Below are 17,912 nucleotides of genomic sequence, written 5' to 3'. Positions count from 1 at the left end.
TATTCACACCAGCAAGCAAGGTGTGCTTGAGTGCTTCAGATTTAACTCTGTGTGACCTGGGTTTTAAAGTTTAAAGGTCATGCTGATAATTCCAATTCTAAATTAATGAAGTTGATGCTTAGTTGGTTACCTGATAGAACCATTGATTTTCTTGCTGCAGATAATCAGAAAATCATTGGAATTGATATGCTATGCTTTTAACTCCAGGTCTTGCTTCAAGTCATGTGCTTTAAAATGAAAGATCTGAGTATAAGAGCATGAGTACTCTGACACTGAAGACTGAAAAGCTTTTTATATGAGGAGGCGGGCATGCAAAAATATATAAAACAAACAAAAACAAAAAATCAGTTCAGTGGAAAATTCCAGCTGTTTGTGGCACAATGCAGAAACATCAACCTCAAAAGTTCTATGTATGTTTATTTTGATTGCATTAAACATTCTGTTTTTCTTTTAAAGCTTTGGCATTAAAGGAGCATAATACCTGGGAACCTACAAACTGAGGGAAAAATCTTCAGCACTTGATTGTAATGCATGAAGCCTACAGGAGTAAACCTGCCCTATCAATGCAAAGTTGCAATGCTATGCATTTTTGTTTAACAAAAGAAAACCTAGTTAGGTCATCATTGTGTCTTGACATCATACCAATTATAAAAATGGCCTAGAAACTAACAAATGTTGTTTACCTTTAAGCAATACTATCTGCAATGAGATTACCTGCATGGAGCTACTTCTGCAACAAATTGCTGTTGGTGTAGACTGTGATCTTAGTAATGCTCCCGTTTTGGTTAAAACTGCAGGCTTTATTATGGCTGTTTCATAAAAGCCCATGTAAAATGAAACATTTTATTTAAACTAAAGCAATGCCAGACTGACCTCTCTGAGTCACTGTAGAGATCTACACTACACCCTCCTGGTGACTTCTGTGTATCACAAGCGCTGACAGTGTTAAAAGACCCTGTTTAAATGGGTTGTCTTTTATCTTTGGCCTGTTTTTAAAAAATGAATTATGGTTCATTCATAATGAGCCATCATTGTACATTCACAAATGCAAAAGGCTAAATAAATAATTCTAGAAAATTCTAGAGAATTTGTTGATGGTGCTGTGGTTGATGTTGAATGAGCATAGATATTAAAAAAAGGAATAAATATTTAAGATTCTGCACTATTTCTAGGTCACTAATTAAATAAGCAATTTAATGACACTGATTATGTAACTTTTTTCCATCAAAGCACAAGATATTCTTTGGAACATTATAAACTCCTCTTTTTTCATCAACAAATTGAAAAGGTTGAAACTTACTTAACAAATAGATCAAGAAAATTTGTTAAGATGTAAAGAAAGCCTATGCAAGTCTTTGCATGGGCAGATATAGGCTAGTATAAAAAGAAAAAGTTATAACATAAAATTAGGAAAACCAGATATTTAACATTTTAATATTTCTATAAATCATTTTACACAATTTTCGCCTTCTTTTTATTTTAATGATTAATTTAAAACTTGTTTTTAGCTCCATTTTTAGTGTGAAAAAGTAATAGCTATGACAAAAATAAAAACTACTGATATTAATATGAAAAACAGAAATGAGAGATGGCAATGAAATGGTCATTACAAAAACTATGCTCCATAATGCGGCTGCACCGGAGAAAGGATGAATCATATGCGTGATTAGACAGTCTGAGAACGAGTAAATATCATCTTCTGTTGTTGCCATTATTAATAATCTTTCAACATTCCATTTCGAATTCAGCAGAGCTGTCGAGCGCCGCCTGGCAACGGTTGCTATGGCGACTAACTACGTCACGCACTACTTCGGTTACCATGGTCCTTGTGACGTGAGTGACCGTGTAAAACTGTGTTGGAAACCCCGCATAGCGGTTACCATAGATACTTACGGGGGGAGGGGGGAGTTTAGAGGAAGCGGAAGTGTCAGCGCAAGCGGAAGTGGTACTGCCCTGAATACCCCGAGCAGCGAAACGGAGGACAGCTTGATACTCCCATCGTTAACAGACACAAATCAGGACTCGAAATATATTTAAATGTGAGTTACATTGCCCATTACGGCCGCTCGGGTAATATTATGAATGTTAGAGATGTATTTTGCTGTACTGTTGCACATGTAAGCCCCCCTCATCACTGTCAATGGCGGAAGATGTCTATTGTGGTTTGGGGCTGGGTACAAGGACTTAGGCCGAGGCGGCCGATGAATAACGATTATTGCCGATGTATTTCCGATCACGTTCGATTTATATTAGGAGCGCGCGATTCCCGCACTTTCATTGTGTAATAATCAAAATATCGTCGTGCGAAACAACCCTCATCCGAACGGGAGCGATGGCTAGCGGCTCCCGCGTCTATTCAACACCCGGCCGTCGAGAAAGCTAACCGGCTAACCAGGTAACGTTAATAGTATTACACACCAGAGGAGTAAAGCGCGTGCTTATGAAATCCAGTTAGTAACAGTTAAATTTAATTTGGCGCGAATAATCAGCGCGTCCGTTTAAATTCCACACGGGAACGCGAGTGAGAGGGCGTTGCATTGGTGGCTAACGCCGTTAGCCCGAGCCTTGAATATACTGCAGTGCAGTATTAGTGAAGTTGGGCGCTTAAAACGGCTCACGTTTATAGTTTCACTATTCCTAAATCCGTTCAAGTTAATTAATTCAAATAATATAGTGGGTTGGATCGTTTAAATCGCAAAACAACCGCGTCAAAGGATGGCGGACTGGTCGACAGGACGCGTCGTGAGGGCCTATGTAAATAAATCTAGTTCGACACCAGCCCTTATGTCATATACTAACCGTTCAAACTACACATTTAAACTAGTTCTCCAGCCCTCCTCTGTCTCATTAGTCAAAAGATTAGCAAGCTCACACGTGTATGTTCGTCACCAGGAGCTGTGCGGGCTGTGTTTACTCGCCTGACTGACACCGTTACCTGTGGTTCGGGTTTAGGCGGAGACATCGACGCCCTGGGCGTTGGCACTTATGTTTTGATAGCTGACAGGGCTGAAATTCCCATCGTGGCCTGCTGGAATCCCGATACCATGTCGGATTCCATGACCTTGCACAAAAGTACACGGACAGTTGGATAAATGTAATATTAAGCAGCAGCCAGAAACCTCCGGTTATATATATGGTTTTAGAATAGTTGATCTAACTAAGTGGGTTTGGTTTAGACTTTGACCAGTTATAATACGTTTTAGAAATAATGTTTTTGACCTACTTTTTAATTGGGTTATATATTTCAGAAATCCTGAAACCACTGCAGCAGTGCAGTATGAGCTAAAAATGACCTGATTATTTGTCCATTTGGTGCAGAGAACAATTGTCAATATAAAATCAAAGTAAAACAAATGTTATGGTGGTCATATTTATTGACCCAAACTAGTCTTTTAGGTTTACCACTGATTACACCATATGGGTAAACCTGGGTTATAGTCATTGATCTATATAGATCAGCGGTTATAGTACATATAATGCATGGTAATCTTCACTTTATATATATATATATATATATATATAAGCATTATATGGCAAAAAAATCTTTATTAATAAAGTTTTTGTTTCTCAGAAATAGTTATTGTCAAGGTAAAACAACATTATGGAGTGCATATCTTTATTCTAATCTCCCCCCCCCCCCCAAAAAAAAAAAAGGTTAAGCACTACTAATACCATTATCTATAGATAAACCCGATTCATGATGCAGAAATGTATGTTAATATTTTCTTAAGCATTATATGGCACAATAAATCCCTCATACTTAATTTTTTTTAAGTATATAATAATAATAATAAATTAAACATTTTACCAAAGTTCAAGTCTGGTGAATTTTAGTCACAGCAAAAAGATGATTGATCAGCAGAGAATCTTAGAGTTCAAAGAAAAAATGGTAACACTGTACAGTAAGATTCATTAGTTAACTACTTTAGTTAACATGAACTAAGATTGAACAATACTTCTACTGCATTTATAAATCTTAATGTTAAATTTCAACATTTACTAATGCATTTTAGTAAAATAAAAAGTTGTGCTTGTTTTTATTAATGCACTGTGAATTAACATGAAATAACAATGAACCACTGTATTGTATTTCATGTTAGTTAAAACATTAACTAATGGAACCTTATTGTAAAGTGTTACAGAAAAGTTAAGAAAAACACAAACGTGGCATTATGTTGCATTGTTGTGGGATTTAAAGTGATTTAACTTAAAGACCAGTTTTGAATGCCGTTTTTGTGTGCAAAACTGACTTTTCTCGAAGCCAACTAATCAGTCTTGACGAAGCTTTGTTTAAGGTTTCAGGTAATCCTCTTGTATTGTCATACCATCAATTTGTGTTATAACCTCAAATGGGATTTTACTTATGTTTTTCACTTTGATTCAGTAATGAATTGGTATAAAGTCTCTGAGACAGTCGCTGAATGACTGCAACTTTATAGCTGTGCCTAAGCATTGGTCCTCTTACATAATCATTTGTGGGTAGTCTTCAGTATGACTTCAGTCTCCATAAGTACCAAATTTAATAATAGTATCTGGTACAGGTGAAAATAGGCACCAACTTGAAAATTGACCTCTTTACAACAAAAGGAGGTCAGCTTGAAGCTCACTACTAAGTGACACCTAACCTGACTTAATTTTACTATATTCCTAGTACAGGCTATAGGAAAAGGAAAATCAACTCTCCAATGTGCATTTTGTTATCGAACTAAATATTTTCTCCTACTTTTGTAGCTGCATCATGGACAAGAGTGACCTAGTGCAGAAGGCAAAGCTCGCTGAGCAGGCCGAGCGCTATGATGACATGGCTGCTTCCATGAAGGCTGTCACAGAGGGTGGTGTTGAGCTTTCCAACGAAGAGCGCAACCTGCTCTCCGTGGCTTACAAGAACGTGGTGGGCGCCCGCCGCTCTTCCTGGCGCGTGATCTCCAGCATCGAGCAGAAAACAGAGGGCAACGAGAAGAAACAGCAGATGGCGCGTGAATACCGTGAGAAGATCGAGGCCGAGCTTCAGGAAATCTGCAACGACGTGCTGGTGAGAGACATGACGTGTGAAGAAAATATTTGACAATTAATTTGACAGTTCTACAAATTCCACCTAATTTAATTTGCAATTAATTTTTAGGTTTAGAATTGCAGCTGAATTTTAGGGGTTGCACGACTACTGATTTCTGCTAGTAGATTTCTTATTTAAAAAATTCTCAACTACTCGTGGTTCATAATACTGTAAATGAAAAGACATTAAATAGTTCTTATCAATAAATGCTTAATTCATAGCCTAATGCAGCATATTTACATAAGTCAGTTGTAAAAACTTTATAATTATGACATTACATATAAAAAATTTCATGTAACGGCGAGTATTTGCACACATTTTCATTATTTGAACTTCACTAAACAAATGTGTCTGTGCAAACCAGCAAATGATAAAGATGCAAGCATGTAGGCCAAGTGGAAAACGTATCTGTATTATTAGCCTACTCTTTAGAGAGAACTGGTTTGGTTTTTGAGAGACTGAGATGCGCAGTGCGGCTGTTTGATTGGTAAGCGCATTGTGCTTGTTCCATTCGTTCATTTCATATCGTAGCCTAAGGTTTAAATCATTGCGTTTTAAATGTATATAAATAATAAAACATTTATGTTGTATTATAGGTGATATTACTCTTACCAAGCTCTGATTTCTGAGAGATGCACAGAGAGGCAAAAGCAATGCAATGTTTGATTTGTGCTCTTTTCATTCATAAAGTTTACATACATTCACTTCACACTCTGTTGCGTGACTTTAGAAGTCTGTGTATAATAGTGCACTGATCCCCTGGCTCAATTGTTAACCAGCAAACACAAGACTGTGCCAGCCTCAGCCGAATTTTCATGCAGAATTATTCCTTATCTGTTATTCATATTGAAGCCATTATCCATGCCATTCTCAATAAGGTATTCAGCTTCGGGCACACCCCTAATTATTACATATTTTACTTTTGCACGCAACACAGATAAAGTCATCGAAATTAACAGCAACATGCAATATTGTAATCCCAAAATTCACATCGTATTTGCAAACTCCGACTAGTGGTAAAACTAGTCAATCACTCGAAAAAACGTAGAAATATTATGATGTCTGTTATGCAATATTAGATGATCTGTTTCAAAATCTAGTGGGCTACAACATTTTAAGGCTTTATAGCATTAAAATATCACATGAATTTAAAGAGTGGCTTTTTTTTAGCCAAAACTGTACTGTGTTGTTTCTCTTGCGTTGCCTTTGTCAAAATCATTGGGCTTCTGGTGCAAAGCTTTTTATGAATTAGTTGAAATCAACAACTTAATATTTGTTTTCACTTAGGATGCTGTCTATGTAGGCTGCAAGACAGGCCACTTTACGTTTAGAGCAAAAGGAATCAATTTTATTTGTAACATAAAACTGTTTGTATGTAAAATGCAATTAGGGTGGATCAAAAAATTCACTTTTTACCTTTTAAGAAAGTTGTTTTTCCTCTTTCTGATGGTCAGTGCTTTTCGTTCATTTGTAATATTAATGTTCATAGCTTAATGTCAGTCTTACCTCTTTTCTATCAGGGTCTCCTGGAGAAGTACCTAATTCCCAATGCTAGCCAGGCAGAGAGCAAAGTCTTCTACCTGAAAATGAAAGGAGACTACTACAGATACCTGTCCGAGGTGGCATCCGGAGAAGCAAAGAGAAGTGAGCTCATTTTCTTTAAAGCAAGAAGTTTGTTGAATAAAAATGATCCAGTTAAATCTATTCAAAGGGAGAAGACTAATAGGAAATGAATGCAACTGATAATGCAGAAGTTTAAATTCCAGTCCTAAGAGTAAATGGTTATATACTTGCCAAAGCATGAGAACATTCAGGCTGTGATGTTGATGGCCATGAATTTGATTGTGTTTCCTCTCCAATTACAGCCACAGTGGACAACTCTCAGAAGGCTTACCAGGATGCATTTGAGATCAGCAAAAAGGAAATGCAGCCAACACACCCCATCAGGCTGGGACTAGCACTGAACTTCTCCGTGTTTTACTACGAAATCCTTAACACCCCGGAGCAGGCCTGCGCTTTGGCAAAGACGGTTAGACAATGATCTGTTCATCTACAACTTGTTTCATTTTTTCTGTTTCGGGTACACTCTTATCCCATGAATATCTTCAAAAAGCATTTTGAAATGTGAAACTAAATGAGTTTATACTGAAAAATAGTGTTTGATTCCAGTGTACCAGGAAGACAACAGAACTTACCTTCATATTTCCTTTCATCTTAGGCTTTCGATGAGGCAATTGCTGAGCTGGACACCTTAAACGAGGACTCTTACAAAGACAGCACCCTGATCATGCAGTTACTAAGGGACAACCTCACTGTAAGTGCCAACTTTGGCTTTTATACCTGTAGAAAGAGCCCCAAAATTAATCTTTATTCATTAAATCAAACCTTAAATCAAGCTTTAAAAATGATAGTTTGAGCCATGCTTATTTCGTCATTTACAAGTTATATTGTCACTATAACAATTTGAGTTTATAAATTGATATGAATTGCAGGGGTTAAAGTCTTAAAGGTGCTGTAGGGAACTTTTGTAAAAAAAATATTTTTTACATATTTATTAAACCTGTCATTATGTCCTGACAGTAGAATATGAGACAGATAATCTGTGAAAAAAATCAAGCTCCTCTGGCTCCTCCCAGTGTCCTATTGCCATTTGCAGAAAGTCATGCGCTCCCGGTAAAAAACAACCAATCAGAGCTGCGGTCCGTAACTTTGTTTGTGTTCAAAATGTAGAAAAATTAACATAAGCGAGTACACCATGAATCCATTTTCCAAACCGTGTTTTTAGCTTGACCTGAATCACTAGGGTACACCTATAATAAGTGTTTATATTCGGACTATTTTAGATTGCTTCGGGGGTACTGCAGCGGAGTAACCCAGTACCTTTGTGATTCTTCATAGACATAAACGGAGAGAAGTAGTTCCGGCTGCGATGTTCTTCCGCAAGACGCAAGCAGTTCTGTTTATTAACCACTAGAGCTTAATTTACTTAATTTACCCTTTTCACAAGTTCAGGTCTTATCAAAAGGTCTTAAATCACAGCAGGGAAGTCTTGCAGTTCACAGCATTAAATGTAGAAATGTGAACATCTTCCTCAGTATATTATAGTATGAAAGGCATTCCAAAACAAATATCTAACATTTTTTAAATCAAGATGCATTTACTTGAGATTCAAATAAATGATGTCATGTTCTTTGAGAAATTAAACACAATTAAAATGAGTTTTGCTTAAAAGAACACATTGTATAATGTATAATACATTGTATAATGTTAATTTTTTTTATTTGTTTTGCAGCTGTGGACATCAGAAAATCAGGGTGATGAAGCGGATGCTGGCGAGGGCGAGAACTAAAGGCGTTGCACTTCACTGTTAAATCCACCTACACTCTTTATCTTACACACATACAGCCCATAATTCCCTGCTCCATCCAATCCACCTCCCCTTTATCCACCTCTCTGTATGACGAGCAGCATGAATTGTACCTGACCTATAAGTTTGTACCCCTGAAGCCACGAGCGGCAGGGAAAAGTTTGGATTTTCCAAGGCTGACTTGTCTCAAACATGTCTGATTGTGTATTTTCCCCCAGACGAGGGGAAATGGTTGAATAGTGGAAACAATTTCCATCTTTTTTTCCCTTCGTAAAATCCTCCCTAACATTTTTAAAAGGTATATATTCTCTGGTCTAGCAGGATATAATACATTATAGTGTCCACCCCCAACACCATTTTTCCCTTCTGTCTCTTCTCTCCAATAGTGTACTGGCGATGGCTGGTTTTATTCAAAAGCCTATTAAACTGTCCATTAATTTAACAAACACTGTGATGTTTAGTTTTTCCTCCTGGATAACTCGTGCTTAATGGAAATCGGAATGGTTTTGTTACAAAGAGCAGTGCAATTCTGTTGCGATCTCATACAGAAGGGATGAAAACAGGCTGTATTGTGACACTGACTAACATGCATTACTATTATTGCTGTCATATGCGTAATTTTGCATACACTGCTGACGACAAAAGGGACCCGAGGTTTGTAATTCCATGTCTTTTCAGTTTTAAGTTAAAGACATTCCATTAGTGTGTGATGTTTAACGATTACAGACCTTTCGTGAACAAACTGGAGAGTTTCCTAATGTTCTGTCAATGAGGCAGTCAACATAAAGGTGCTGTTTGACATCAGTAAACGATTTTCCTGGTTTGTTCTGTACATTTACTTTTTTTTCCCCCTTTGACATAATATTGCCCGCACTTCCATTTAATAAAGATGTACAATTGTAAACATTTTAGAGGTAAATATAATTTGTCCTAAAATTAAATGCTTGCAAAAATGTTTAAGTTATTCAACAAACAAACTATACAAACAGAAGTCGATGCTTGATGTTTCCCTCTTCATGTAAATCAGGAGGAGTTTTGGGGCCGTAGACTGACTTTAAACTTCTCCACTCTTCATTCCTGCTAAGAGAGGAATTTCTGTAAGACCTTAACAGTTCAACTGAGAAATTCTGGATTTAACTTGAATTATGGCGCAGGAAAGTGCTGCAGTCCAGTGGAGGCTTTGAAGTCTTGGCCCAAAGTCTGTGAAACACAAGCCGAGATTGGATTTGGCAAATAGTTTTTATAGGAGTAGTCACTCACTCAGTGTCACAATACCTTGTCACATCACCATAACATTCCACTTAGGTGTAGAACTCATCTGTCTCGAGCTGAAGACTATGTTCATGCACTGAAGACGAAATCTCTCTCTTTCTCTCCCCTTAGCTGAACAAATGGCAGTTATTCTACGCTTGATTACAAAAAATACAGTAGTGAATGTGGAGCCGAGCCTGTCTGTATATCTGGTATCTCCAATTGCTTTGTTTTTACTGACCAGTATTCTGCCTAAAGTTAGCTTCTGTGACGGTTTCATTGCTTAGCGCGCACGTGGTTGTGAAAATTTAGACTAGCTTAAGAAAAAGAAAAAAACAATTACAAAATGACAAAAAAAAAAAATACAACCTGGTTATTGACGTAATACTAGATTTGTGTATGTCTTTTAAAACAGTTCTAGTTTCACCTTACATGTTATAATCAGGAAAGTGTAAAAGACAATTTAAAGTGAAATAAAGTTTTATCAGTTCCAAATTGCGCTGTATTGTTTTTCGTAGTGGTGTACATTCAATTCAGAATACACAAGTATGTTCTCTAGGTCTTCACACTCTCCTATAAAGATTTTATTGGAGTGTACATTTGTATGCCTAGTTAAATAAGCATTTAAGGGAATGTTCCAGGTTCAATACAAATTTAAGGGAAGGGTTTACCAAATTTGTTGAAAATGTAGTCATTCTCAGGCCATCCATAATATGTAGATGAGTTTGTTTGTTCACAGGAACAGATTTGGAGAAATGTAGCATTCCATCACTTGCTCACAAGTGGATCCTCTGCAGTGAATGGGTGCCGTCAGAATGAGAGTCCAAACAGCTGATAAGAAACATCACCGTAATCCACTCCAGTCCATCAAATAACGTCTTGTGATGCAAAAATCTGCATGTTTTTAAGAAACAAATCCATCATGGTGTTTTAAACCATTGCTTCTGGTAAAAAAAATGAGTCTAAAGTCCTTCAAATCCCACTGACATTTGTTTAGAACGGTTTTGAACTTTTTGCTAGTTATCAGTGCTAGATATGTGCATATTTCTCTCATGATTCACACAAGATGATGTTTTAATTTGGAGAAAGCAATATTATGAATAGAAGATTTTAAACCAGAAGTAATTGTGAGGTTAAAAATGTCTTGATGGATTTATTACAAGGATGCAGCTTTGGTTTCACAAGATGTTAATTGATGGACTGGAGTGGTGTGGGTTACATGTGGATTATTGTGAGGTCTTTATCAGCTATTTGGGCTCTCATTCTGACGGCACCCTTTCGCTGCCGAGCAAGTGATGAAATGCAACTTTTCTCTGATTCTGTTCTGATAAAGAAATGTTCATCTAAATCTTCAATGGCTTAATGGTGAGAGAATTTTTGGTTTAATTATTCAGTAAATTCAATCATCTGTGGCATTCGGTTGATTGCAACAGAAAACGTTTTTTTGTTTTGTACAAAAAACATTTACAGTAACATTTGAAGTTGACTACTGTGATTAAAATAATTTGCTTGTAAAAGTTATATTCAATTAAAGGCATGCTTACAGTTCAGATAACTGAGGAAAAATTTGAAATTGGTAATTGATAGCATGTATTTTTGCTTTCACAGTTATACTACCTGTATACCTAGTATTTACGGTTTTATGTATTTTTGGTATGGCTAATTCCTTTAAAAAAAAAAAATCATCACTGATCACAGCATTACATCTGCCAGTTTACAGGATAAAAAAAAAAAAAATACAATATTCCTGAACATTTTTTTAATTATCAGATGCGTAACTGCACATTCCTTTCTAGAAATAAAATAAAGACTTGTTTACTTTGTCTTGATGCAAAATGGCATATGAAACATCAATAAATACAGGTGCCAAGTCTTTACAAATGTATATAAACATTAATTGGTTTTGACAGTAACTAATCCACAACAACACAACATCTTTGCCAAAAAATAAACATTAAGTAGAAAATGCAGCCCGAATACTATCTGCCTTTCGGAGATGTCAATCTAAAGTGAAGAAGGAATTACATTTTTGTCTGAAAAAGAGCCATTGAGTTTAGTGTGCCGTGAAAAACACACTAATACCACATGCTAAATCAACGTCACATATGAATCATTACTGATTAAATCGACAAATGTAAATTACCAGAACAAGTTTGATTCAAGACGCAAAGGTGGCGTTTCAGAAAGAGCCTTGATTACCTTATTAATGACAACAACAGACAAGGTCAAATGTGCCTACATGAACATCAACACTTTTCCTTGTTTTAAATTAAAATTATGATGTGCATATCTAAAGTCTGTAGCAAACATTGCAGAGGCAAATCAATTCGAGGCACTTGGGGAAAGTATCCTCGTGTTCACTTTATAATCACATTTATTTCATCTGTACTTCCTGTAGTAGTTTCTGCACCACCGTGTTGTTTGGCTCAATTTTGAGCACGCTGTTGAGATCCTCAATACAAGATTTCTTGTTCTAAGAGAAGAAAATGTATTACAGTTTATAAAACAATCCACCAGTTTTTACTTGAGAGGTCATGAACTGCCTTTCTTTTTGTACTGTTCTCTGAGGTCCGCTTATAATGTTATCAAGATTTTTACACCAAAAAACATCTTTAGAAGAATGATGTTTTTATTTTCTGTCCGGTTTTTAACTACCGTGTGTTTGAATGAACGTGGCGGATCGTAGACTGCTATGACTGGCTATCAGTTGTGAAAGTTTGACAGCCTTTATAGATGGACACAGCTGTGATTTAGGTTAGAAATGCATAAATACTCAGTACATATCAACTGATCTATAATAACAGAAAAAGGAATAGAGACCACATAATAAAAACAGTTACTCCACTTGTGTGGTGCGACATTACTGTTGGATCCAATTTATTTGCACAGCATCATTATTTAGTTTCAATCTTTCTGAAAATCCTGCGTTGAATTGTACCTTGTTTGCAAACATATCCTTGTTCAAATGTAGTGAACAATGGAAGTTCTTACTAATCTGGATCTTCATAAAAAAAAAGTTCATTCACTCTTTCCTAATATTGAGATCAGAAGGAAGGCAATGCAAAGCTAGATACTGCACAGCGTTGTTTTCGGAGCATCTTTATTGTTTAGTGTCTATATAGACCTGTGTTTGTCTCGTTAACACTATGTGTGTGGCTTGTGGGCGGGGCTAAACAGGCAGTGATGTAGAAGTAGACGTCCATGCTCCTCTGAGGAGGCGGGGATTAGCCACACTATTATGTCAAAGTGGCACATTCCACAAGCTGTCGTTTTGGCAGATTGGCTTCAATAGAAGCTGTTCTGAGTTGTGAAACTTAACAGGATGTTTTTATAGTAGAGTAATCTTTTATATGTCAAAAGATTTTGATTTCTCAGTTCATGCCCCCTTTAACTAAGACAATGATTCAGAAATAAACTTACCTTGAGTTCCTTGTTTGCCTGGGCACGTCGGTAAAACGCCTTAATGTTGGCAGAATCCAATTGAAGAGCCTCATCACAGTCACTAATAGCTTCTTTGTACATCTTTAATGACAGGTAGCAGAGAGCCCTACAAGAAGCATTGATTTACACACATTATCAAACCTAAAGTCCATGACTTTTATTTGAACTGAATAACCCTGAAATGGCATAATTAAAGGAACCATTTCTTACCGATTTGTGTAGGCGGTGACTTCTGTGGGGTCCTGACTGAGTGACTGCGTGTACTTCTCCAAGGCTTTCTTGTGTTCGCCTTTCTTCACAAACGCATTGCCTTCTTCCTTTAGAGTCTTGGCTTTTTTAGCAGCTTCAGGTCCTGGTGCTTTGAATGAAAAAAGTGAAAATCAAGTGCTGAAGTGAAGCATGATGGCTCCGCTCAGTACGGCACAGGTAAATACCTTTTTTCTTGTTGTCGATCATGCTGTTTTGTTGTGGGCTGGAGGCCGAGCTGGTGGCTTGTGCCATGCTTTCTTTCACAGACATCGGAACGGAGGGAATCGGAGGCAGTTTCTCTCTCCAAGATGGTCCGTCTGTATCTGTCAAAGTCTTGGTCATTCTGAAGGCAAGGAAAGATGTGTTATATGGTACATTTGTGTATCCTTGTGCTCACAAATGAACATTTTATTCTTTGGGTTTGTGTTATATTTTGTGTATTACCACATTATACAGTTGATCAGTGCATTCTTTATAAACATGCATTCTGGTTCCTGTTCATGCAGAATTACCTGTTGACGCCATCGTGAGCTGCCGGTATGTTCCAGTCTATCTGTAGCACAGTTTTGTAGTCCACATAAGCCTGTCTGTATCTCTCCAAAGCTTCATAAGCTGACGCCCGGCGAAGCAGAGCTTTAAATCCAAACGGAACCAATTCAAGAGACCTGAAAGGTAAGTATTAAAGGGGTGCTATTATGCTCTTTCACTTTTTCAACTTTAGTCTGTAATGTTGCCGTTTGAGCATAAAAAAGATCTGAAAAGTTACAAAGTCCTATTCAAAAGAAAATATTTTATTTAACAGAAATGTATTTACATTTTAACGAACGACTCGTTTGGACTACAAAGCGTATTTTCCAGGATTTGTGATAATTTTTGTCAAAAATATCGACGAATGGGATGAGACCTGGTTGAGCTGCAATAGAAAAAGTAACGAGTGTTATCACTATGCTGGAGACACGCTAGCTTTCCCAATTCAGACAAACTCAGAGTGGTTACAATAATCCAGGTTTAAATCGCACTCAAATTGATTTGATTTTGACACAATATTTACAACCAAATGTTCGGTGACTATGGTACTTAAGGGGCATGACATTTCCCGACCAGGCGCCTAGTGCTGTTGATCACAAGACACACTGGCCCAGCTAACCGATCACGATGCACACTGGCCCAGCTAACAGATCACAACACACACTGGCCGAGCTAACCGATCACGACGCACACTGGCCCAGCTAATCGATCACAACACACACTGGCCCAGCTAACCGATCACGACGCACACTGGCCCAGCTAAGCGATCACGACGCACACTGGCCCAGCTAATCGATCACAACACACACTGGCCCAGCTAACCGATCACGACGCACACTGGCCCAGCTAATCGATCACAACACACACTGGCCCAGCTAACCGATCACGACGCACACTGGCCCAGCTAACCGATCACGACGCACACTGGCCCAGCTAATCGATCACAACACACACTGGCCCAGCTAACCGATCACGACGCACACTGGCCCAGCTAAGCGATCACGACGCACACTGGCCCAGCTAACCGATCACAACGCACACTAGCCCAGCTAATCAATCACAACCCACACTGGCCCAGCTAACCGATCACCACGCACACTGGCCCAGATCACACACTGGCCCAGCTAACCGATCACGACGCACACTGGCCCAGATCACACACTGGCCCAGCTAACCGATCACGACGCACACTGGCCCAGCTAAGCGATCACGACGCACACTGGCCCAGCTAATCGATCACAACACACACTTGCCCAGCTAACCGATCACGACGCACACTGGCCCAGATCACACACTGGCCCAGCTAACCGATCACGACGCACACTGGCCCAGCTAAGCGATCACGACGCACACTGGCCCAGCTAATCGATCACAACACACACTTGCCCAGCTAACCGATCACGACGCACACTGGCCCAGCTAATCAATCACAACCCACACTGGCCCAGCTAAGCGATCACGACGCACACTGGCCCAGCTAACCGATCACGACGCACACTGGCCCAGCTAAGCGATCACGACGCACACTGGCCCAGCTAAGCGATCACGACGCACACTGGCCCAGCTAAGCGATCACGACGCACACTGGCCCAGCTAACCGATCACAACGCACACTGGCCCAGCTAATCGATCACAACCCACACTGGCCCAGCTAACCGATCACGACGCACACTGGCCCAGCTAACCGATCACGACGCACACTGGCCCAGCTAATCGATCACAACACACACTGGCCCAGCTAACCGATCACGACGCACACTGGCCCAGCTAATCGATCACAACACACACTGGCCCAGCTAACCGATCACAACGCACACTGGCCCAGCTAATCGATCACAACCCACACTGGCCCAGCTAACCGATCACGACGCACACTGGCCCAGCTAACCGATCACGACGCACACTGGCCCAGCTAATCGATCACAACACACACTGGCCCAGCTAACCGATCACGACGCACACTGGCCCAGCTAACCGATCACGACGCACACTGGCCCAGCTAATCGATCACAACACACACTGGCCCAGCTAACCGATCACGACGCACACTGGCCCAGCTAATCGATCACAACACACACTGGCCCAGCTAACCGATCACGACGCACACTGGCCCAGCTAACCGATCACAACCCACACTGGCCCAGCTAACCGATCACGACGCACACTGGCCCAGCTAACCGATCACGACGCACACTGGCCCAGCTAACTGATCACAACACACACTGGCCCAGCTAATCGATCACAACACACACTGGCCCAGCTAACCAATCACGACGCACACTGGCCCAGCTAGCCACAACATATTTAATATTTCAGAAGGCGGGCCTTCAAAACAAAATCAAGACCTAGTAAAAGAGCATTATAGGACCCCTTTAAGAATATTAACACTGAACATAATCACTTAACCAATTTTTGCACCCGCTGTTTGTTGCACTTACCTTGTGCAGTCTTTAATGCATTCACTGCAGTTTCCATTTTTCAGGTAACTGGCAGCCCTGTTGGAGTACAGAATACCCAGTTCCTCCTTGTTCTTCTGACCTGCGAACAGAACAGATACATTGATGTGCCTTTATTTACAATAGCACCACTGCCTTATTTACATCTATTACAGTCTGAGGAACTATTTTAAAAGTAATTGCTTTGTAACATTCATATATTCCTGTTTGGGGCGATTGCCCTCTTGTTACTCATTGAAAAACATATTAAATATGGAATCTCCATGGTATTTTAGATTCTTAGATATGAGAGTACCATGTTGTTACCATCAGATTCCATCACAGGTTCTATCAGATAATAAAGGATAATATGAACATATTAATGAATGTGACACCCCAGACTAAAATTTAAAAGGCGGTAATTTATTTGTATTTATAAAGAACCAGTTTATACTATGAAAATTAATCCTATAAATGTGTATATTTTGATTTGGAAAATATTTTCTATTATGTAATATTAAATTTTTGGTAATCACTACAGTGTTGTGCTATTAAAATGTATAATTTCAATATATATATTAGTTTTATTTATTAATGTTAACCTGACAATTTTTTGTGTATTTTACATCTTTATTACTATGAATTCAATATGTGGTAGTTATATAGCTAAGCAGTTAGAATATGTGTCAAATAATATTTGAAAATATTTTCTGTATTACACTATACAAACTTTTTTTCTACTCGCTACACTATTACTAGTATTATTATTAGATGTAGTATTTATTGTGTATGTTTAAACATTTATTTTTACATTTTTTAACTACTTTTCTCTAAACTTTCCACTGAAAACCCTAGTGCTCATTTTGGGGTCCCGGGACCCCATTTCGAAACACCTTGAAACAGTCCACACATGGTACTGAAATGTATTCAGCAATACCATGGTATTGATATGATATTAGAAGAATACCATAAAACATTCCAAAATATGTAAACTTTGGCTAAGTGTAACGATGATGTTTACCTCTGTGATAGTTGTATTTTGACTATATTTGACCGCCCTTACCAGACTTCTCCAGCAGCTGGATGGACTGGCTGTAGAGGTTCACAGCTTCTCCGTACTGACCGGCTCTGAAGCGCTCGTTACCGGCTTGTTTGAGCTCCGTCCACGAATGCGAGCGACGCTTCTGAGGCATGATGACACTGGAACGATCAAAGGCAGTGTGAACCATAAATGCTGTTAACTAAGTTTAGCAGTGTTACATCAATAGCACACACTGGCAGCAAAATTGTTGTGATAGCTCTAAACTTACAATATAACGGAGCTACTGCGGTAGAGTCGCCGTCTGAAGTTGAAAACCCGGAAGGTAAATACTGAAGGAAGGGCTTTAGTGAGCGCCCAGCTTCGCTTGCTTAAAGTGACCAGTTGTTGCACTGTGATCTAAAGTTACATGAGAGAGCTAGTCAGTCCTCGTTCTAGAACAAGCTAAAAGATCCGCTTCACCTCCTACTACACGACTGAAGCGGCTGTCGATCTCCGGTGCTGCTATTTGAATATCAAGATGGGTGATTGTAACCCAATACAGGGTTG

The 17,912-nt window shown here is 38.9% G+C and overlaps 2 protein-coding genes across 2 annotated transcripts; one reads left to right on the top strand and one right to left on the bottom strand.

Moving 5' to 3' along the window:
• Positions 1 to 1,885: 1,885 nt before the first annotated feature.
• Positions 1,886 to 10,053, top strand: LOC113050233 (14-3-3 protein beta/alpha-A). Its single transcript, XM_026213019.1, has 6 exons — positions 1,886 to 2,039; positions 4,732 to 5,032; positions 6,574 to 6,697; positions 6,919 to 7,082; positions 7,272 to 7,367; positions 8,346 to 10,053. Exons 2-6 carry the CDS (start codon positions 4,739 to 4,741, stop codon positions 8,400 to 8,402), a joined length of 735 nt encoding a protein of 244 aa, XP_026068804.1. The 5' UTR covers positions 1,886 to 2,039; positions 4,732 to 4,738; the 3' UTR covers positions 8,403 to 10,053.
• Positions 10,054 to 11,030: 977 nt separating this feature from the next.
• Positions 11,031 to 17,785, bottom strand: LOC113050231 (mitochondrial import receptor subunit TOM34). The gene is made up of 8 exons (XM_026213016.1): positions 17,635 to 17,785; positions 17,388 to 17,524; positions 16,328 to 16,427; positions 13,874 to 14,026; positions 13,547 to 13,704; positions 13,323 to 13,470; positions 13,092 to 13,218; positions 11,031 to 12,144 (listed from the first exon to the last, which is right to left on the bottom strand). The coding sequence occupies exons 2-8, from the start codon at positions 17,515 to 17,517 to the stop codon at positions 12,046 to 12,048; spliced, it is 915 nt and encodes a 304-aa protein (XP_026068801.1). The 5' UTR covers positions 17,518 to 17,524; positions 17,635 to 17,785; the 3' UTR covers positions 11,031 to 12,045.
• Positions 17,786 to 17,912: the final 127 nt, after the last annotated feature.

The sequence above is a fragment of the Carassius auratus genome, chromosome 31, assembly GCF_003368295.1.
Source record: "Carassius auratus strain Wakin chromosome 31, ASM336829v1, whole genome shotgun sequence".
Lineage (NCBI taxonomy): Eukaryota > Metazoa > Chordata > Actinopteri > Cypriniformes > Cyprinidae > Carassius > Carassius auratus.
The sequence above is the reverse complement of the archived record's forward strand: the minus strand, read 5'-3'. Positions and strand labels throughout refer to the sequence as shown.